This window comes from Meriones unguiculatus (assembly GCF_030254825.1).
Source record: "Meriones unguiculatus strain TT.TT164.6M chromosome 13 unlocalized genomic scaffold, Bangor_MerUng_6.1 Chr13_unordered_Scaffold_34, whole genome shotgun sequence".
NCBI classification, from domain to species: Eukaryota; Metazoa; Chordata; class Mammalia; order Rodentia; family Muridae; genus Meriones; species Meriones unguiculatus.
Window position 1 is genome coordinate 6,140,124 of NW_026843646.1, and position 23,942 is coordinate 6,164,065.

A 23,942-nucleotide genomic window follows, 5' to 3' on the forward strand; every position below is an offset into this window, starting at 1 on the left:
ATACAGGTACTATATATTTTCCCTTAGTATTTTATTTTTCTCGAGGAAACAGGAATTAAGTTGACAGCTGACATCTGTTGGACAGGCAAAAATATGCATCTCTGGCAAAGGGTGCTTGCAAAATTCTACATCCACAGTGGAAATCAGTGTGCAGAATTCTCAAAATGATAAAACTAAATGTACCATATAAGCCACTAATAACTTTCCTTGAAATACAAACAATGGACTTAACCTACTCCATCAAAAATATTTTTTCAACCATGCTTGTTGCTATTCTACTCAAAATAAGTACAAATTGGGAACACATAAATATTCTTCAACTGATAGATAACTGAAATGGTATGTACATAAATAAGTAGAAATATAAACGATGATATTGTTTTAGGTAACTCAGATCCAGAAAACAGAAATCACATGCCCTGTCTACTCTAAACCATGTAGCTCTAGATCTTTAGTTGTGAATATTCAACAAACCATGAAAGAAAAGAGAGAGTGTGGTGAAAGACTGGGGACCATCCCCAGCAGTTGATAGTTTCCAGAGAGGAGGGAAGGATGAGGTGGGGCAGAAATGAATCAGGCATGGTTGTCCAAAGAAACTTAGAGTCTTGACTGACTGGCATTCAGAGTACTTCCTTATTTAGACAGATTTCAATAATAAAAGATAGATTCACATTGTTCTAAAGCATAGATGATATCCTTTTTGTTCCCAGACAGGAGTTTTAACTGTCTCTTGGTCATAAATTTAGTCATCATTGATAAACCTTATCTTTTTACTATCATTATTCTTCATCAATCCCATAACCTGACATTTTTTAGAATCTGGAGGCATATTTGCCACAGCCTTAAAGCCCAATCTCAGGTTGGACACATTCTCAGATTCAATGGCAAAGAAAGAAAATCTTCAAGCCAGCCTTTGCATATTGCTTTGTCCCAAGAAGTATATTATCAAATTTTAATGGACAGCCTTAAGAAAAACCATTTACACCAAAGCAGCAACAGTTATTATTAAATTCCTGGCATAATGCATTGTCTATACCTCATGTCTTTGTAGAATTTACTTATGTGCTAAATCTAAGTATTCTATGATTATTTTGGTCATACTACACCACAGTGATACTGTGAAAGCTGATATTTGTAGGAAAAGGAGGTCCTAATACCTCACTTTAAAAATTATTTTTATAAAACATTCTTTGTCCATCATTATAGACCCTAGTGTAAGGTGAAGATGTCTCCAGCAATTCATTTACATCTTTATCTAATCATTGAGGGCATACCATATGTAACTCCTAATCTTATATGCCAAGTAATCATCTGAGGATACAGCAGTACAAGGTATTTAATCTCAAACACTATCAACTCTCCTAGCTCTAGAAACTTTGTTTGCCTTTTTAAGAGTATGTTGTTCTGGTTATTTTCTTCTTGAGGAAGCACAGGGGTAGATTTTGCAAGACTCTCTTGGAGCTGAAGTCTCATAAGGATTTTTCTGCCATTTTTATGTGAGTTACAACTTCCCTGAGGAATACATTCATGTAGAGCCAGATAATTGATATTTCCCCTAAAAATGAGAGAAGCAGTATGTTCAGGATTTTTCTGGGGAAGCTTAGAAGCAGTACTCCAGCGTGAAGGCATAAATGATTCATTAAAAAAATTCCCATTGCTCCAATGGCCCCAGGTTGTACATGTATTGAAAGCCCTCTAAGCATGTAGCAAGTGGAGATTAAGAGCACACCTGAAAGATAACATGAAGGCTATTTTAACATGCAGCTCAGCTATGCTTGATCTTTGTCAAATAGCTGTGCTGACTTCAAGACTTTAACTGTATATAAACTTTGGTGCGGTTTTAATCCATTTGGAGGTGACTTTTGAGTGAAAATAAGCATCTATTTCCATGTTTCTACATATAGGCATCTAGTTTGGTCAGCATCATTGGTGAAGATTTTATGTTTTTCCAGTGTGTATTTCTATTTTTGTTATAGTACTAGTGTATTTACATAATCAAATATTACTCAGACATTTAAATAATCAAATCATGAAACCTGAAGGTAAATGCACATTTGCAGGTAACTGAGAGTAAGAGAGCCTAGACCCCAAAAGAGAAATAGGGTATGTATTTGTTTTACATATATATTAGTTGCAAGATATATGATATGCAAGCAACTGAACATAATACTGCAGGGGATACATACAGATTAAGAACTGGAGGTTAGGGGAGCCAGAGATTTCTCCATAGGAATGAGAAATAAAATACTTGGTACAAATGGAAGGTGGGCTAAAAAGATAGAATTGAAGGGGATTGGGAAAGGCAGAGGGCAATGAAAAGGTAACATGAAAAAAGACGGGTAAAATTAAGGGTCATTTATTTGGTACAGTGGAAACCTAATGCAATAGAAACTTTGAAGCCAATATAAATGAAATCACCACACAAGGAGAAAGTCCCAACTGGAAATCTCTTGGCACTAAATTAAGCATCCAGTACTGGTAATAGTTTATATTTAACTGAGGTATTGGCCAAAGTAGTGTGATTGTAATGCCAAAACAATACAGGCTTTTGCCAAGACTATAGGCTGCTCTCCATAAATTGACTGAAATGCAGTATTTCTGGAGACAACACTTACACCTACATGGAACATAGATAAATACAGATTGTGCCTACATAGAACCTTCACACTTACATTCTAGCAACTTTGATATGGGAAGTACACTGCAGCTACAAGAGGAGAAATATAAACACTAACCCAGCTACCAAACTTTTGAACTTTAACAATGTTCTACCTGTAAGACATATTAGTGTGAGTTGTAGGAGTAAATACCAATCTATAGTTTGACTTAAGGCCCACTTCATATGATGCAATCCACACCTGACACCGGATTAATGATCAAGAAAAATAAATTACATACCCCAAGGTTCTAGGAAAAAAGCAAATACTACATTCTACTAAAAGTAATAAAATGACCATTGACACCATTCTGCTATACTCATAGACCAGTATCTTGTTCAGCCATCAAAAAAATGTCATCCTGCATCTGATGGAGACAAATTCAGAGACCCATAGAGAAAATAGACAGTAAGTGAGAGACCTCAGAATATGCCCTCCAGGCTCGTCAGTAATTCAGCCAGAAGAGTGTAAGAGCCAGAAAGGAAAGAGGATATCGAAGAACAAAGCACTATAAATTAAGAGGACTGAGGAATAGATAAACTGTGAGAGACTGAGGCAGCTTGCACTAGGCCTTTAGTGTTCTGTCCCTAGCCCTATCTCTAATTGATAAGTGCTTGCAAATGAAAATGTAGTTTTCTCCAAGGGACACTCATTTTATCCAAGGGACTACTCTTAATTGTATTTTTAAGAGTACATTCCAATAGGTAGATGGCCAAAAATTTCCCTCACTGGCAAGTTTGGATTATCATGTCCTAGAATTCTGGCATGCATTTAAAATTTTTTTTTTATCATAGTTCTCATTTTAATTTGCTGAAGATTTTTTTTCTGTTTTTAAAGCTACATGTCCTCTGTGTGTATTCAAGTCTTGTGTGGTGATTTCATTTATATTGGCTTCTTATATATATATTTTAGAAAGTTTCTATTGCATTAGGTTTCCACTATAACAAACAAATAACCCTTAATTTTACCTGTCTTTCCTCATGTTACCTTTTCATTGCCCTCTTCCTTTCTTTCCCAATCCCGTTCAATTCTATCTTTTTAGCCCACCTTCTATTGTTTCAAGTTTAATATTTTATGAGATTCCTGCATATATGAACAAGTCTGCATCATTTCCCAACTTGGGCTCTTTTTCTTTTTTTTTTCCTACTCAGATGTGTTTGCTTTTGTCTTTTTGCTATTTTATTTTCTTATTATACATTATACCCCTCCTTTTTTAATATGAGGGTGATTTTAGACATGATAGAATGGGAGATGGGAAAGAGTTGTCAAGATTAGAGGAAGGGAAAACTTTAATCCGGATGAATATATGAGTAAAGTGACTATTTTTTAAAAAAAAAGGAGAAAGGGAGGATGAAAAGAAAGAAAAAGAAGAAGGAGGAGTTAGAGAAAGAAGAGAAGCAGGAGGAGTAGAAGGATGAGAAGATGAAGAAGAAGAAGAAGAAGAAGAAGAACAACAACAACAACAACAACAATTGTGTCCAAAGAAATGTTAAATAGCCATGCACAAAAGATCCAGAAAATTTAAAAAGTGCAAAAAAGTAATTTATGAATAATAGAAATATAAAAAGAAGAAAAACTCACATCAAATTCCTAGAAAATATTTTCAGCAAAATAATAGAAGGATGTATCCTTAACCTGATGAAGAAGGGGTAGCCTATGAAAGTACAAAACGTATATAGAACAACAATTAAAGTGTACTGAAAAGAAATTGTGCTCAGCATATAAAATCAAAACATTAAATGTAAAGAAAAGTATATTAAACAAAGAAGGGATAGTAAAAGTTGAAAATAGTAAATTGCATTTAAGTCAGGCTCTTTAGAATAACTCCTGATCTCTCAAGAGAGATTCTAAACCTAGAATGGCTGAGTCAGATTATATATAATCTTTGAGGGACCCTTATTCCTATATCCAGTAAACTTTCAATAATAAATGAGGAATAAAGACATATTGCATAATAAAATCAAATATGAGCAGTATCTCTGTAAAACTTCACTACAGAAGCCAATCAATGAAATACTCCAATCTAAAGTGTTAACCACACCCAAGACAACACAAAGAATGAATAATCCCAAGCATCAAAGCAGAAGGCAAAAACCCCACACTATAACTACAAAATAAAGGGAAATAATAAACATTGCTCATTGAAATCTCTCAACTTGGATGTTCACTTCTCCAATAGAAAGACAGGAACTAACAGAATGGACTAGACAACAATGTCCATTCTTCTGCTGCATTTACTGAACACTCTTTATCATCCAGGTTGGACAGCATCTCTGTGTAAAAGGATGGAAGGAGACAGTAGAAGAAAGTGGACCAAAAAAGAAGTTTAGTGGAACTTTATTTTATAATGTTCACACAAACAAATACTAAAATTCTTGAGTCAATTTAAAAGAGAGTATGTACTGTATGCACTGAATGAGGAGTTCCACCATTATCCATATGAAAACAACAGATGACTTGGGCAGGTCCAGCACACATCTACACTCATGTTTACTGAAGCAAATCTTACCATGTGCTAAGATAGAATGGACTTGATTGTCCTGAATCACATGAGTGCAAAATATAATATTATTCAATTTTTTATTCATGGAAAACATGCACATTTGTTTTTTGAGAATTTTTAATATAATCACATTATTTCTCATTTTTCTGCCCTTCCTACAAAATCTCTCATATACCCCTCTTTTGGCTTTTTCAATTTCAAGTCTTGGGGTGGCAATAACTGCTATTACATGTATCATGCATGTGTGTGCATGTGTGTATGTGTATGTGAGAGAGTGAGAGAGAACATTTAACATTTCAAGAAGGGCAATCATTTTATTTTGAAATTGTGGATTAACTCAAAATGTATCATCAAAAGTTATGACCTGAGCTAGACACAGAAATCAAACATTGTTTGACATCAGTCCTAATTGGGCCAAAAGCAGTCAGTCCTCTGAAATAAGAACTGAATAGTCAGTATTAGAGCCTGATCATCAGGGTGTAGTGGCATGACTTGTCAAAGAACACATTCAGTGACAAGAGGAATAAATAAAGAAATACTTCAGCGTGCATGCATAAGAGCTATTAATAATAGCTTACATTGTTTACTTGAGAAATATTCTGTGTATATTTTTTAAATCTCAATGACCAAATGTTATAATTACTGTGTAAGAGATATTAATCTATTTATATATTATTTATTCTTCCATCAATTTTCCTTCCATTTTCACCCTCCTGAGTTTTGAGTAATCATCCTTTGCTCTTTTGAAAATTCAAGCCACTTTTTCATAAACTATTTTTACAGACTTAAAATATCAAAATTTGATTTTTAAAATATTTTATAATATTATAATAATAGGAATATATAACAAACCACTGAATTTTATCAAAGATATTTATTACATATAGTATTATAGGAAAAAGGAAAATGTGTAGAGATAAAATATAATTCTTTCTGGTTATTTTTAAGAGACAGTTGCCTGAGTCCAGCCATCTCAGGAAAAAAAAATATTTTTAATGATTATTACAATTTACTCTGTTTTCTGGCTGTAAGCCCCTCCCTCATCTTCAAGCAGTTACAACCTACCTCCCTCTTCTACACCTATGCCGTCTCTCCTATTCCACTAATAGGGGAAGTCCTACTTCCCTAGTATATTATGCTAGCCTATCTTTTCAAGTCTTACAAAGAATGACTGCACCTTCTTCCTCCTTGCAGTCCTGGCAAGGCTGCACCTTCCAGTAGTAGGTGATCAAGGAGCCTTCCACTGAATTCATGTCAGAGAGAGCCCCTGTTTCCCTTAATAGGAAACTCACTTGGAAACTGAGATACTTATGAGCTACATCTGAGCAGGGGTTCTAGGTGTTCTTCATGCATGGTCCTTGGTTGGAACAGGACCCCCTGGGCCCATATTTTTTTTGGCTCAATTGGCCTCCTTGTGGAGGACCTCTCCCATCCAGGCCTTTTTAGCTCCTGAATCTTCCATATTAATCCATGCTTTCTGCACAAAATTTGGCTATGAGTCTAACCATTTGCTTCAATACCCTGCTATGTAGATTCTTTCAGAGGCCCTCTGTGGTAGGTTCCTGCCCTGTTCCCTATTTTCCCCCATTATCGATGTCTATCCCATTTGCCCTTCTGAATGGGGATTAAGCATCTTCCTTAGGGTACTTCCTGTTGTTTAGATCCTTTAGGACTATAGATTTTAGTATTTTAATCCTATATTGTATGACTAATATCCACATATAAGTGAGTATATACCATGAGCATCTTTCTGCTTCTGGATACCTCACTCAGAGTGATCTTTTCTAGTTGCATCCATTTACCTGCTGATTTCCTTGTTTTTAATTGCTGAATAGTATTGCATTGTATAAATGTGCCACTATTTCTGTTTCCATTCCTCGGTTTGGGGGCATCTAAGTTGTTTCCAGATTCTGGATATTGTCAATAAAGCTGTTATGAGTAGAGTTGAGCAAATGTCCTTGTTGTATGGTTGAAAATCTTCTGAATATATGCCCACAGTTGGTATAACTGAATATTCTGTACCACTATTCATAATTTTCTGAGAAAGCACCAGATTGATTTCCAAAGTGGTTGTACAAGTTTATATTCCCACCAGCAATAGAGGAGGGTTCACTTTTCTCCATAGAAGTCCAGCTTGTGTTGCAGATGATGTGATAGTATATATATGAATATCCCTAAAACTTCAAGGGAACTTCTACAGCTGATAAACATCTTCAGCAAAATGACTGGATACAAAATTAAATTAAAAAAAAACTGAAGCCCTCCTGTATACAAAAGACAAATGGGCTCAGAAAGAAATTAGGGAAACAAAACCCTTTCACAAAAGCCACAAATAACATAAAGTACCTTGGTGTGACTCTAATCAAGCAAGTGAACAACTTGTATGAAAAAAAAAAGAACTTCAAAGAAGATATCAGAAGATTGCCCATACTACAGAATTGGAGGATTAACATAGTAAAAATGGCCACTCTACCAAAAGAAATCTAAAGACTCAATGCAATTCCAATCAAAATACCAGCACAACTCATTACAGACCTTGAAAGAACAATTCTCAATTTCATATAAAAAACAAAACAAAACAAAACAAAAAAACAGAATTGATTTTAAAAGAATGCCTGTAAAGTAAAAGATTTTCTGGGGGTTTCTTCATCCGAGATCTCAAGTAGTACTATAGCGCAACAGTAATAAAAAATGGCATGGTACTGGCACCTGTACTTTAAATCTTAAAGGGGTGTGCATCTACTCATTAATCATTTTTATTAAATCATATCAAGAAGCTAAGGGGAAAAACAAATATAGGGGAATCAAATGCTGTCTCAGTTTTAGACCCAGTTTGAAGGTCTAATGCTTCCTTGGGCTATTGTTTCACCTCATCAACCTTAAAACATCCATGGCTTTACTATTAATAGTGTACTTTTCTTAACTTTAAATTGTTCTCTAAGATTTTTTACATCAGAGCCATTAGCAAAAACATCTTCCCTGACCTTGTTAAACAATCTATTTTTCCAAATTCTTTCTAAGTATAATGGTCATTGCTAACCATCTACATCTATGGCTCCTTTCAAGGGCACTAGTTAATTCATTAATCTGCTCCAGTAAACATGTGAAAGGAGATCAAGCATTGTTAATTTTAAATGCCAGTGATATTGCCCAGTGATGGGCTAGAAGCCTCCTTAGAGTTTTCATACAACTCATGTTATGAGGTATATGGGCATCATAAGGGCAACAAGCAGAGATATACTACATGAGAGCACAAAGTCCTCAGGAAAATCAGTTCTTGGGATTATGCTTCTCCAAGACAAACTCATCATGCCTATGCTCACAGGGAGCCACATTCTATGAGTTCTACAGCTGTTTTACTGTTGCTCCTGCATGGCTCTTGACAGGAACAGGTAGCCAAAATAGTTTGCCTATGGATGAGTGAGGGGGGAGTGAGGTTAGCTCAGGCCCTAGGAAGGAGAATTCAGGGTATTTCATGGGCTGTGCTAACCTGGAGGACCAGATAACATGGATAGACTGAAGGATTGCTGGGAGAAAATGGCAGGTAGTTTTGACTTGAGATGTTAACTATGAAACTCTGGCATTAGTTGCAGGTTCAAATCCTACTTCTATGGTAACATAATCTTCAGAGAGAGAAGCATGTTCTCCATTGGATAATGATTACCAAGTGAGCCCACAGGGAAGAAAGGTGGCAAAGACAAAGATTCTGTTTTTCTTTTCTTTGTATATATCTTCTTTCTTTTCTTTGAAGGAGGGTGGTTACCCAAACTGGACTCAAATTTTTGCTCTTTTGTTTTGTTTTTCTTACTATTTTTTATTTTATTAATTGTTTTTATTTTTCACAATTTATTCATTATATATGCTGATTGAAGGTCACTCTGTCAACTCCTACTTGTCCGACCCTCCCTCCATCTTCCCCCATCCCCTTTCCCTAGTCCACCCAAAAAGGAGTTCCTTTCCTCTGCCATCCACCAATACATTATCAGAACACTACTAAGCTATTAAAGACAAAGATAAAATTTCTGCGCTTATTTATTTTCCATAGGCCACTGTACTCACCTTAGAAGATTTCATACTATGAAGCTTACCTACAACCTTACAGTGAACTAAACACTAAGTATAACTCATTTTAAAGAGTCCCACTCCAAGACACTGTTTGATTGACCATCTCACATCCAGAAACATGTGAAATTTGAAATGCTATGAAGTCTGAAACATTTTATCACAGGCATTTCAAAGAATGTGGTTCTCTTGCTGCCTGTAGGGCTGTTTCCCACCAGCCCAGGAAGGCATGAGGGGAAGAAGATGAGTAGTATAAAGCTTGGAAAGCCCGCAAGCATAACAGTGGTCAGCCACTCTGGGAACCACCTCAGAAAGTAAGTTCAACTTTAATTCCAGAAAACAAAAAACAGAGGCTTATATCCCTTGGGGAGTGCCTGGGATGCTCCAAGCATAGGTGTAGATAATTGTTTAATGCGAGGCAATTCAAGGATGCCTGATTTGCATTAAACAGCACACTCCTATTATATGAATAAGAACAAGGACACAGAACCAAATTATCCTATATTTGAAGGAAGGGGAGAGTTATCAGCGATCTGTGCCAAAGGCCATCTATAAAATTTGATTGGTGGTGTCATTGTCTAAATCTAATCCAGAAACAGAGTCATACATGGAAAAGAAAGCCTCCTCCCTCATATCTCAAAATTCAGTGTGGGTTGTGATGTTTTTCAATAGAACCCCTGGAACAATAGGTATGTGTACACAAAGAAACTTCTACAGGCTACCACTATTGTGTTACTATCAGAGAACTTCCTGGCTGGTGTTACTTCACCATTCCCTACATATTCATCCACTGGACTCAAAGTTTCTTGTGTAAAGTGAGGCAACTGAAAATAGTAAATGTTGAGAATCAGGATTATCAATAAGTCTTCTGTAAACAACTTATTATATAATACTGTTGCATGTAATTGATATTCATCATTCATTGTATTCTTTTTAAAAATAAGTTTATTTACTTTAAATTCCAATTGTAGTCCCCCACCCTTCTCTCCCCCCTGTACTACCCTCCATTCCTATTGCCCCTATTCCCTTTCCCCTTCAGAAAAGTGAGGTCATTTCCATTGAGCTAGTTTTTCAGTTCTGTTGGATCTCAGTGGACCAAAGAACACAAAGACCTTTCCACATTGCTTATACTCACAGAATCCCTCTCCAGTAAGGATACTTTTATGATGACGATGACTCTAGATTTGTGTAAGGCCTCACCATTTTAACACATTCATAAGTTTTCTTGCCAGTATGAATCCTTTCAAGATGATGAAGATTATAATGTGGAATGGTTTCACCATGTTTAAAAGCACTCACAGGCTTTCTATCCATTAGGATTTCTTTCCTGAGTGTGAAGATGATTCTGAAGTCCAAAAGTTTTTTTACATTGGTTACAGTCAGACAGCTTCTTTCCAGTATGTGTTCTTTTATGTATTAGGAGATGTTATGTACAAAGGCTTTGCCACATACTTATATTCATGTGGTTTCCCTGCAGAATGTGTTGTTGTCTTAGGAGATTACTGTTACATGCAAAGGCTTTATCACACTAATTAACCTCAGAAGGCTTCTCTCCAGTGTGTGTTTTTTTCATGTTTTCGAGACTACTCTGTTGTGCAAGGGCTTTATCATGTTGAGTATATTTATAAGGTTTCTTTCCAGTATGTGTTCTTTTATGCCGTATGAGAGTACTGTTTTCTGCAAAGGCTTTACCACACTGGTTACATTCATAAGGTTTCTCTCCAGTGTGTGTTCTTTTTTTTTTTTTTTTTTCAATGCAGTTTATTCAGGAACATTGAACAATCCTCGGACCCCGGGGAAAGCCAGCCCACAGCTTAAATAGCCTCTGGGTAGCCAACCCAGGCGTGCCACGGGGGCAATGCAGATAGGTCCACATATATGGAAGCAAGCCAGATCCTCGGCCTTAGCCAAATGTGGAGTTGTTCGTGACAGAGAGCACTCACCATCGGGAAGGTGGAAGGCAGAAACCAGCTCCATCTTTAAGGCATAGCATTCCGCAGCTCTCTACAGTTCCCCCTTTTTGTTTTAGACGCATCAGGCAAGAGTAGAGGTCTGATCTCTGATATTAGAAATAAATTGGGACTTTGTACAGATGTTCATTTAGGTGTCATCCACCCAAAGAGCATCAGACCCGTCCGATACCTTTTTCTCAGAGGCGGGACCTGGGGCATCAACCCGCATGCAATCAGACATGCTCTTCTCTGGGTCCAAAGCGGCTGACCCTGAGTGCAGTGCTTAGCCTCGCATCCTGAGCGTATCATTTTAGCTTTTTATGGTATCCAACCATGCTTGGGGAGAATGTCCTGCTTCAATGGCTGTAAAGGCCTGAATGATCATGGCTGCATCACACTGTTGTGAGACTCTAATCTTGCATATATACCACAGGCAAACCAAGGAGACCAACACCAGAAGGCCTGCTAACTCTCCCATGCCTGCCCATTCCTTCAGATGATTCATGGCTGCAGCAATCCATGTTGATAATCCTCTGGCTAGTCCTGCGTCCACTCCGGTAGAATTTACTGTGACAATGGCCACTCTCAGCTGCTCCATCGTAGTATCGAATTCTCCAGTCCAATTACCTAAAATATAGCTCGACAATTGTTTAGACAGATTTGCAGCACAGGAAAAATTCTCATGTTGTATGCTAGTGACACAAAGTCCAGCATACTTTCATTGACAGCCAGGTTGAGCGATTTGCCATAGGGTATCAATTTGCTCCTGCAAGAGGTCAATCCTCTGATTGAACACCATCAAGCTTCCTTTTAGTTGAGCATTAATTCCTTTATGTACAACTAAGGCATGAGCTACATTGGCTAAATGATTATTCAGGGTTTGAGCAGTCTGCCCAGTATGACTCATGGCTAATGCCCTGGTGGTAGCTCCAACAGCCGTCAATGAGATGGTAGTAACAATGGTGGCTGTAGTTCCAAGATCCCTTTTCTGTCTGAAGAGAGTCATAGCGTGAGGGGCATCAATGGGCATAGGCACCCAGTGATGCATGCGAGTAACCAGGGCATACCTAACTTTACTAGCATTCCAGCATTGGGCAAAAAAGCAAGTATCATTACCACAATTACTTGGCTCTATCTGGCTAATAATGAATAAAAATGGGGGATATAGACAAACAGGTGTGGGCTTATAGGAAATATTATGAGAAGCCTTAACCCCTCGTTGGAACATCCTGCGTCAGTTCTAGAACTAGCAGTGGTGGTGTCCGAGGTCTGAGTAGGTTCAGGAGACCATTGCCCCCAGGGGCGAGACGTGCTCCATGCCAATTGACTAACTCCATGTTTTCCTCCAATTTTGAAAGTCATTTAAGGTTCTTAAATTACTTTTTTCCCTTTTTTCTTAAATTTTTCATGAATTACACTTTATTCATTCTGCATCCCCCCATAAGCCCCTCCCTCCTCCCATCCCAATCCCACCCTCCCTCCTCCCTCTGCTTGCATGCCACTCCCCAAGTCCACTAATAGGGGAGGTTCTCCTCTCCTTTCTGATCTTAGTCTGTCAGTTCACATCAAAAGTGGCTGCATTGTCCTCTACTATGGCCTGGTAAGGCTGCTCCCCCCCAGAGGGAAGTGATCAAAGAGCAGGCCAATCAGATTATGTCAGAGGCAGTCCCTCTTCACATTACTATGTAACCCAATTGGACTCTGAACTGCCCTGGGCTACATCTGTGCAGGGGTTCTAGTTTATCTCCATGAATAGTCCTTGGTTGGAGTATGAGTCTCTGGGAAGTTCCCTATGTTCAAATTTTCTTGTTCTGTTGCTCTCCTTGTGGAGACCCTGTCCTCTCCAGCTCTTACTATTTCCCAGTTCTTACCTAAAATTCCGTTCACTCTGCCCAACAGTTGCCCACCAGGCTCAGCATCTGCTTTGATAGTCTGAAGGGCAGAGGCTTTCAGAGGCCCTCTGTGGTAGGTTCCTAGGTTGTTTCCTGTTTTCTTCTTCTTCTGATGTCCATCCTCTTTGCCTTTCTGGATGGGGTTTGGACGTTTTAGTTAGGGTCCTCTCTCTTGCTTAGTTTCTTTAGATGCACAGGTTTTAGTGGGTTTGTCCTATGTTGTATGTCTATATGAGTGAGTATATACCATGTGTGTCTTTTTGCTTCTGAGACAACTCACTCAGGATGATCCTTTCCAGATCCCACCATTTACCTGCAAATTTCATGATTTCCTTATTTTTCATTGCTGAGTAATATTCCATTGTGTAGATGTACCACAATTTCTGCATCCATTCTTCAGTTGAGGGGCATCTGGGTTGTTTCCAGCTTCTGGCTATTACAAATAAAGCTGCTACAAACATGGTTGAGCAAATGTCCTTTTTGTGTACTTGAGCCTCTTTTGGATATATGCCCAGGAGTGGTATGGCTGGATCTTGAGGAAGCGCTATTCCTAGTTGTCTGAGAAAGCGCCAGATTGATTTCCAGAGTGTGTGTTCTTTTATGCCGTATGAGATGACTGTTTTGTGCAAAGGCTTTACCACACTGGTTACATTCATAAGGTTTCTCTCCAGTGTGTTTTCTTTTATGCCTTAGGAGATTATTCTTCTTTGCAAAGGCTTTACCACACTGGTTACATTCATAAGGTTTCTCTCCAGTGTGTGTTCTTTTATGGCTTAAGAGAGTACTGTTTTGTGCAAAGGTTTTACCACACTGGTTACATTCATAAGGTTTCTCTCCAGTGTGTGTTCTTCTATGGTTTATGAGATGCCTGTTTTTTGCAAAGGCTTTACCACATTGATTACATTTGTAAGGCTTCTCTCCTGTGTGTGTTCTTTTATGCTGTATGAGATCAGTGGTATAGGGGAAGGCTTTACCACAGAGAGTGCATTTAGAAGGTTTCTCTCCAGTATGACTGCTTTCATGCCTGCAAAGATAATTGGAACATGTGAAAGATTTACCACAGTCATTGCATTACACTTATAAATATATTTATCTATATGAGTTTTGTAATTCAGTGTACTGGCAAAGAAGAATAAAATTTTAAAGTTTTATCACTTTATTTACTTTCATGGTTTTTCCCTTCATTATGGGTATTTTTGAAGATCCCTGTGATGGTAAGATCATTTGTTATGTGATTCACTATTACGGCATCATTTTTTTATAACAGGTTTTCTCATATATATGAAGAGTATTGTAAGAATTCAGAGTTTTACCACAGCAGGCCTTTTCACAAATTTTTGTACTGTATGAATGACACTTCATTTACAAAGTGAGCCAGGACAAGCAGAAGAAGTTCCAAATTCCTAGTATTCATAGGTATTTTCAGCAGTATGACTTTGCTGATGAATTCTCAGTGAAGTTGCAAAACCAATTAACAGTAACCATTTATCACATTCAGCAAATCTGCTCAAATTGGGGACTTCTACAAAATCAACTGTTCTTGGAGAAAGACAGGTACACTGCTTCTTTCAATATCTCTATACTCATGTGTCTTAGAAACATTGTGACATATGATATACCTATTTAAATTACAAGAATAATAAAAGATTCCCACATTGAATTAACACAGTTTGTTTTTGTTCATCATAGACATGTCATATATGGATTAAAGTTTCTCCACAACAATATTCTTGACTCTCATAAGCTGCTCCTCTCACTAAACTTTACAATGTTACTGCATGAATATGAGTAACACTAGTTGTACTATGAAATATTTGCTTACCGGAAGGTTTTGGACACATACTGATCACCTATTCAATGGGTATACCTCTTACAATATCTGACTAGATAGAATGAGACTAAACAGATTGGTAATTCAACTCAGTAGCTGTAATGTCTATATGATGTAAAGGGCATTTTCTGTTACAACATTATATTATTTTCTTCTATCTTAGGGGAGTGCCTTGCAAACACAAATCAGATACCTGACATTGAGGTACATGGAATTGTGAGATTTTAATGAACATCAGTACACTTAAAAGCAGTGCTTTTTTTGCACTGTTGCTTTTCTTTAAAACCTCCAGGACACAGCTATGCTGGTACATTCCTTTAATCCCAGCATTTGTGGAGACAGAAGCAGGCAGATCTGTGTGATTTTGAGAGCACACTGGTCTAACAAGCAAGTCTAAGTTAAGCCACAGCTACACAGAAAAAAACTATTTCAATAACAGAAAATAAAAAGCAGCCAACAAAGAAACAAAAACCAAACTTTCAGGACACATTAAAATTTCTTAAGATTTATATCTGTATGAGTGTGCACATAAAGTTACCTTTTATTACATGTAGAGCTTTGAAAATGTTCTTCAATGGTATGGTCTTCCCAATTGTAGCCTAAAATAGAGTACTAGAAAATATATATTACTGGAAATATCATGTTATTATTAAAGCAAAACTTAAATCACTATCTTCTATGACCCTTAGAACTATGCCTGATTTATTCACCTCATTCTTCCTCATTCTCAATTGGAATTATAGAAAAGGATCAATAACAAAGTAAGACTTGTCTCCTTATTTTAAAAGTGAAAGAAAATTTGCTGTCTTACCTATAGCAGTGAGGTTTTTACAGGTCTCTAGCATCACATCTTTGTAGAGTTGTTTCTGTGATGGTTCCAGCAAAGCCCATTCTTCTTGGCTGAATTTCACATGCACATCATTGAAGGTCACTGAATTCTAAAATATGCCATGCATTTGTACAACAGAAAGAGTGGCAATAATATAAATTTATACTTCATTGGCAATAGAATCATATAATTCTAGTGCTGCTTCCATTTATTTTCTGCCACAGAAGTGCCAGTGTTAGATAGTTGGGTTCTGTGCATCATGTGAAGGAGGGGAGAAGAAAAAGCCTAAAGGTTAGATCATAAGGAAAACCAAAGGCGTGCTTTGGAAACCTGTGTTAAAGGAGTTTCATTAGTTTGTAAGGCATGAATATGAATTAGACATTAGTTGGGTTCTTGAGTGATCTATGAATCATCTTCAGTTACTTGAGCAAGTAGGTCAGAACCCTGTCATGAGACAGATGGAAGGAAAAAACACAGTCATCGTATTTTATCTAGCAACAAATGAGATGTGGATATCAGGGAACAGTGAAAAGACGGGTGGTGTCAGTCAAAAGACAACATGGTACTAAATATCATGTTTTCACCAGGGCTTAGAGATGTGGCATATCAGTATATGAAAAGGGGGGCTCATATATTTGTGGAAGGGAAAGTGGACTACAGTGAATAGATGGATAAAAATAATGTGAGTGGCAATCAACAATAATCATAGCTGATAACATCATATTTCTGATTAACCAAACAAAAGAAAAGGCATACAACACACAATTATTCTTTGATCATTGTTTTGTACACTTTCCTTTCTAAATCATGTATAGTCTATAGTTTAAAATAAAGACTAAAACTTTTCTATTAAAAAATAAGTGTTAATGTTATCACTAAGTCACTTTAGAAGAAAACTCAATAATGAGGTTTAACTGTGTCATATCTGAACTTTTTGAATAGGATATAGCTTTGGAGTAGACATGCCAATTAGTGTGGACAAAGACAATCAGAAAAGAGAGTGAAATAGAAAGAGAGAGACAGAGACATACAGAGAGAAATTAAGAGATGGACAGTACTAAGTACACATCAGAGAAATTTATGAACAGTTACTAATGACAAAAAATGATGGACAAGCTGGCTGTATTCTGTCATGCCTTAAATTACATCACTCAGGAGGTAGAGGCAGGTGTATCTTATTGAATTGGATGCCAGCATGATCTATGCAAAGAGTTCCAGGACAGCGAGACCTATATAGTAAGACAGAGCTTCCCCTAAAAGTCAATCAAACAAACACAAAAGATTGAAATAACTGAGAAGTCTTTACTGAAGCTTCTACAAGGAATTATACATTCACTCCAGTTGTATTCATTTTCCAGAAATCTGCACTGCCCTAGCTCAAACTGCAACTTTAATAAGATCTTGCTATAAGGGAATGCATGCTTAAACAGCTAAAAATAGAAAGATGAAAATATTAGCAATGTAAATAATGATCATAAGTAAGCAACATAAGGCAGGAGGGATGGCTCAGCAGTGAGGAGCTCTTGCTGCTCTTGCAAGTAATTGGTCTCAATTGTCAGTGTTTAACTGGGACCCACTACTATCAATTGCTATAAGTTCATGAGTTCTGAACACATCTTTGGACTACTGTGATAATCAGGCACACAAGAGGTTCATATTCATGCATGCAATCAAAATACTCATATTCAGTAAAAATTAAAAACAGATCCCAGATTGCAGAGCTGATTGCATACTGTGACTAATCAGCAGGGTAGCAGAGACTGCACAGTGACAAATAGTTGGAAATGTTGGCCCCCAAACACCATTGACTGTGTTTACCAGGTGATAAGAAACCCAATGATGAGAAAAAAAAATGGGTTCAACCTCAGAGCTCCCAGCTAATCCCTGGAAAATTTCCTGGGCTGTTTAGGCAGGAGTAAGGTTTTCAAGCAAATAGACCCAAGAGGCATGTCCTGATCACCTTTCCCGGCTGAACTGTGCACTCCAGGGCACCAGAGACTGGGATCCCCAGTCTTGAGAAAACCCCACAGGGAAGGAAGCAAGTGGGGCTGACCTCAGGTCACCCAGTCTATCCCTGGAAAAGGTCCTGTAGACTTGTGGGTGTACAGCAGCCAGACCTGAGTGGGGTTCCAGCTGCCAGCTCTGCACACCTGACTCTCTGTCACAGACAGAACTGTGTGCCCCAGGGCACTAGAGTCTGGGTTTCTCTGTTGGAAGAAAATCCCACAAAGAGGGAAACAGCAGGTCCCAGCTTAGAGCACTCAGATGACCCCCACCACCACTACCACCACCACAAACAGGAATGTTCTCAGGAAAAGTTCTCAGGTTCCTGCCAGTCACCAGCTTGGAGCAACAACACACAAGCGAGTGCCTACACACTCTACACGCCCCCCGAACAGTATAGACTGGGTCTTCCTGTAGGGAGAAAACCCAAAGTTGGGGGAAAATATCTGGCCCTACCTCAGGGCCAGAAACTTTTCTAGCTCCAGAATTTCTGGTTATCCACAGGCTCCAGACTCTAGCTTCCTGCTGTACACATGAGAGTGGTGCTCACCTGCCACTGATTACCACTTGGGTACTGGGGCACAGAGCTCCAAACTCAGACCTACAGAAGCCTGGGTTCCCCAAGATTAACCCCCAGATACAGCTCCAAAGGACAACCAGTTTTCCCTAACTAAACTGACTAAACCACAAGGCAACCAGGTTACAGCAGCAGCTCACTAAATTTACAGCAAGAAACCCAGCAGCAGGGCAGCTGTCTCCAGGACTTCTCTGGATGAGAGGATAGTCCCCTTTACTAACAAAGGCCACAATTACTATTCAGGTCTGCATGCCTGTGGTGAGCTGTGGCAATTCCTGAAAATCACCTGACATTCAGTGACCATACCCAAAAAGCTGAGGAGGTCTCCTTTGGGAAAAATCATCTTCCTGCCAAGGGGATTTGACCCACAACAGGATTCCAGGAAGTAACAGAAACAAACACCCAATACCTAAGATAGCCAAATGGGTAGAGGCCAGTATAAAGGCTCAACCAACAAAAGACAGAGCAATGTGGCATCTCCAGAACCCAGTTATCCAGGAGCAAGCAGCCCTGGATACCCCAGTGTAAATGAAATTCAAGAAGATGACCTTACATCTGTGCTTATGAACAGGAAAATAGAGGAAACAAATACACTGCGTAAAGATCTAGAGGAAGATAAAGTCAAACATATTATTTCCATCTGCAAAGAAATGGAAGAAGATAAAGTCAAACAGATTATGGACATCCAAAAAGAAATACAGGAAGTTGCAGGCAAACAATTGTGTCCTTTAGAGAGGAAACATTTAAATCACTGAAAGAAGTTAAAGAAACAGATGATTGTTCAAACAGCTGAAGGAATTGAAGGAGAATACAGTCAGCAAGGTGAAGGAAATCAATAAAAAGGCTCAAGATATGATGATAGAATTGGAAAAATTAAAGAAAACACAAATGGAGGAAATTGTGGAGAGAAAGAAGTTAGGAAAGAAAACAGGAACTACAGAGGTAAACATATCCAATATACTCTGAGAGATGGAAGAAAGAATCTCAGGTGTGAAAGACACAATGGAAGAAATCAATCTATCCATCAAAGAAAATGTTAAATCTAAAAAAAATTTTGACAGAGACCATCCAAGAAATCCAAGACAACATGAAAAGACAAAACCTAAGAAAAATAAGAATAGAGGAAAAAGAAGATTCCCTCCTCCAAGACCCAGAAAATATTTTCAGCAAAATCATAGAAGAAAATTTCCCCAACTTAAAATAGAGGCCTGTAAGAATACAAGAGACCTACAGAACACCCAATAAATTAGACCATAAAAGAAAATCCTCCCACCACATAATAAACAGTAAGTATACAGAACAAAGAAAAACTACTAAAAGCTTCAAGGGAAAAAGGCCTAGTAACACATAATGGCAAACCTATCAGAATCACACCTGACTTCTCAACAGAGACTATGAACGCCAGAAGTGTCTGACCAGTTATCATGCAGAACCTAAGAGAACATAGATGTCCGCCCAGGCTACTATACCCAGAAAAAGTCTCAGTCATTATAATGGAGCAAACAATATATTTAATAACAAAAACAAATTTAAACAATACCTACCCACAAATCCATAGGTACAGAAGCTCCTAGAAAGAAAACTATCACCCAGGAAAGCTAACTACATTCAGGAAAAGACAGGGAATAAATAATGTCATTACAGGAAAACTAAAAGTAACCAAGCACACAAACACAGTATCACAACCAATATCAAAATAAAAGGAACTAACAGCCACTGCAGGTTAATTTCCCTCAACATCAAGTCACTTAACTCTCCAATAAAGACACAGACTAACAGAATGGATACGTAAACAAGACCCAACAATCTGTTGGATACGAGAAACGAAACACATATTAAGTCACAAACGTAGACATTACATAAGAGTAAAGAGCTGGAAGGGTCCAAGAAAATGGACCTAAGAAACAAGCAGGAGTAGCCATTCTAATATCAAATAAAATATATTTTCAACCAAAATTAATCAAAAGACATGAGGAAGGTCATTTCATACTCATCAAAGGAAAATTCTGCCAAGAAGAAATCACAGTTCTGAACATCTATGCCTCAAATACAAAGGTACCCACGATTGTAAAAGAAACATTAATAAAACCTAAACCACACACAGATCCCCATACATTATTAGTGGAGGCTTCAACACCCTACTCTCAACAAAGTATAGGTCAACAAAACAGAAATTAAAAAAATATATATATCTCTAACAGAGGTCATGAATCAAATGGACCTAACAGACATCTACAGAACCTTACACCCAAACACAAAAGAATTTACTGCTCAGCACCTCATGGAACCTTCTCCAAAATAGACCATATCGTTGGTCACAAAGTGAGCCTCAACAGATACAAAAAGATTGAAATAATCCCTTGTATCCTATCTAATTACCATGGACTAAAGCTGGACCTCAACAACAACAGAAATAGTAAAAAGCCTACACACACATGGAAACTGAACAACTCACTACTAAACGACAGCTGGGTAAGGGAAGAAATAAAGAAAGAAATTAATCTTTCTAGAATTCAATGAAAATGAAGACACAAACATATGGGACATGATGAAAACAGTACTAAGAGGAAAGTTCTTAGCACGAACTGTCTTCAAGAAGAAATTTGTAACATCTCATATAATCAACTTAATGATTAATAATTATTAATTAACTTAATAATCAACCTAAAAGCCCTAGAAAAAAAGAAGCAGACACAGCAAAAAGGAATAGACACCTGGAAATAATCAAACTCAGGAGTGAAATCAGTAAATTAGAAACAAATAAAACATTTCAAAGAATCAATATAACCAAGAGCTGGTTCTTTGAGAAAATCAAGAAGATAGACAAACCCTTAGCCAAACTAATGAAAAGGCAGAGAGACACTATCCAAATTAACAAAATCAGAAATGAAAACAGGGACAAAACCAAAGACACTGAGGAAATCCAAACAATCGTTAGGATTTACTTCAAAAGTCTTTATGCCACACAATTTGAAAATCTAAATGAAATGGACAATTTTCTTGGTTGACTCAACTTACCAAGGCTGAATCAAGACCAGGTAAATCAATAAAATATTTCTGTATCCACTAAGGAAATAGAAACATTCATCAAATGTTTCCAATCCACAAAAAGCTCAGGGCCAGATGGTTTCAGTGAAGAATTCTACCAGACCTTCAAATAAGAGGTAACTCCAGCTCTCTTCAATATATTCCACAAAATAGAAACAAAAGGAACACTACCAAACTCATTCACTGAAGCCACAGTCACCTTGTAACCTAAACCTCACAAATACACAACCATGAAAGATAATTTCAGGCCAATCTCCCTTATAAACATTGATGCAAAAATACTCAACAAAATACTTTGGAAACCCAATACAAGAACACATCAAATATATCATCCACTATGACCATATAGGCTTCATGCCAGGTATGCTGGGGTGGTTCAATATACAAAAATCCATCAATGTAATCTACATTGAAAAAATTGAAAGAAAAAACATGATAATCTCCTTAGATGCTGAAAAAGCATTTGAAAAAATCCAGCATCCATTCATGTTTAAAGTCTTGGAGAGATCAGGGATACAAGGCACATAACTAAACATAGTAAAGGCAATATACAGCAAGCCTATAGCCAATATCAAGCTAAATGGAGAGAAACTTAAATCAATCCCACTGAAATCAGGGACAAGACAAGGCTGCCCACTCTCTCCATATCTCTTCAACATAGTTCTGGAAGTCCTTGCTAGAGCACTTAGACAGTTGAAAGAGATCAAGGGGATACAAATTGGAAAGGAAGAAGTCAAATTACCACTATTTGCAGATGATATGATAGTATACTCGAGTAACTCCAAAAATTCTACTAGAGAACTCCTACAGGTGATAAACACCTTTGGCAAAGGGGCTGGATACAAAATTAACTCAGAAAAATCAGTAGCCCTCCTGTATACAAAAGACAAAAGAGCTGAGAAAGAATTTAGGGAACCAACCCCCTTCACAATAGCCCCAAAGGACATAAAATATCTTGGTGTGACCATAACCAAGCAAGTCAAAGACTTGCATGAAAAAAAATTTCAAGTCTTTGAAGAAAGAATTAGAAGATTTCAGAAGATGGAACTATCTTCCATGTTCATAGTTTGGCAGGATTAACATAGTAAAATTGGACATCTTACCAAAAGCAATCAACAGATTCAATGCAATTTCCATCAAAATACCAAGAGAATACTTTGCAGACCTTGATAGAAGATTTCTCAACTTCATATGGGATACAAGGAAAGCAGTCCTTAGAGGAGTGTTAACAGCACTAAAGGCCTTCGTAAGCTATTGGAGACATCCCATACAAGCAACTTAATGGCACACCTAAAAGCCCTAGGAAAAAAGAAGCAGGCACACCCAGCAGGAGTAGACCACTAGGAAAAACCAAACTCAGGACTGAAATCAGTAAATTAGAAACAAAGATAATAATTCAAAGGATCAAAGAAACCAAGAGGTAGTTCTTTGAGAAAATCAAAAACACAGACAAACTCTTAGCCAAACTAAATAAATGGCAGAAAGATACTATCCAAATCCACAAAGTCTGAAAGAAAGATCTAACAGACACTGAGAAAATCCAAAGAACCATTAACTCTTATGTCAAAAGCCTATATGACACAAAATTTGAAAATCTACAATTCTCTTTAGATTCCACTTACCAAAGTTGAATCAATTCAGGTAAAGATATTAAATAGTCTTATAGTGCTTAAGACAATAGAGGCAGACACCAAAATACTCCCAACCAAAAAATTCCAAGGGCCAGATCATTTCAGAGCAGAATTCTACAAGACCTTCAAAGGAGAGCAAATACTGATATTCTCCAAATTATTCCACAAAATAGAAATGTATGCAACATGAACAAATTCCTTTTGTAAGACCACAGTCACCTTGATGAATCCTCAAAGCTCCCCAAAAAGAAAGAGAATTTCAGACCAATCTCTTTTATGAACAATGATGTAAAAATACTCAATAAAATACTCGCAAATCAAATCCAAGAACATATCAAATATATCATCCACCATAACCAAGTAATCTTCATCCCAGGCATGCAGGGGTGGTTAAGTCTATGGAATCCATCAATGTAATCCACCATATAAACACATTGAAAAAAAAAAACACAACAACACAGGACCAGTTTCTTAGATGCTGAAAAAGCATTTGACAACATACAACAGTTATTCTTGTTTACAGTCCTGGAGAGACCAGGGACAAAGGCACATATCTAAAAATAGTAAAGACAGTATACAGAAATCCTATAGCTAACATCAAACTAAATGAAAAGAAGGTTAAATCAATTCTACTGGACTCAAGGACAAGACAAGGCTACACACTCTCTCCAAATCTCTTCAATATAGTACTCAAAGTCCTATCTAGGGCAATAAGACAACTAACAGAGATCAAGGGGACACAAATTGATAAGGAAAAAGTCAAATATCACTATTCACAGATATGACAGTATACAAAAATGACCCCAAAAATTCTACTGTAGGAAATGCCTACAGTTGAAAAACACTTCAGCAAAGTAGCTGGATATAAAGTTAACTAAAAAACAAAAATCAGTAGCACTCTTGTATACAAAAGACAAATGGACTGAGAAAGAATTAGGAAAATAACACAGTTTACA

At 37.4% G+C, this 23,942-nt stretch overlaps 1 protein-coding gene across 1 annotated transcript in view; it reads right to left on the reverse strand.

Moving 5' to 3' along the window:
• Positions 1 to 10,849: 10,849 nt before the first annotated feature.
• LOC132650866 (zinc finger protein 160-like) overlaps positions 10,850 to 23,942 on the reverse strand; it is a gene marked incomplete at both ends in the record, with an annotated part of 57,823 nt that continues 44,730 nt past the window's right edge. Inside the window, 2 exons of the mRNA XM_060376198.1 lie at positions 10,850 to 10,960; positions 13,667 to 14,139. Coding sequence (XP_060232181.1) covers positions 10,850 to 10,960; positions 13,667 to 14,139 — 584 coding nt within the window. The remainder of the gene's footprint in view (positions 10,961 to 13,666; positions 14,140 to 23,942) is intronic.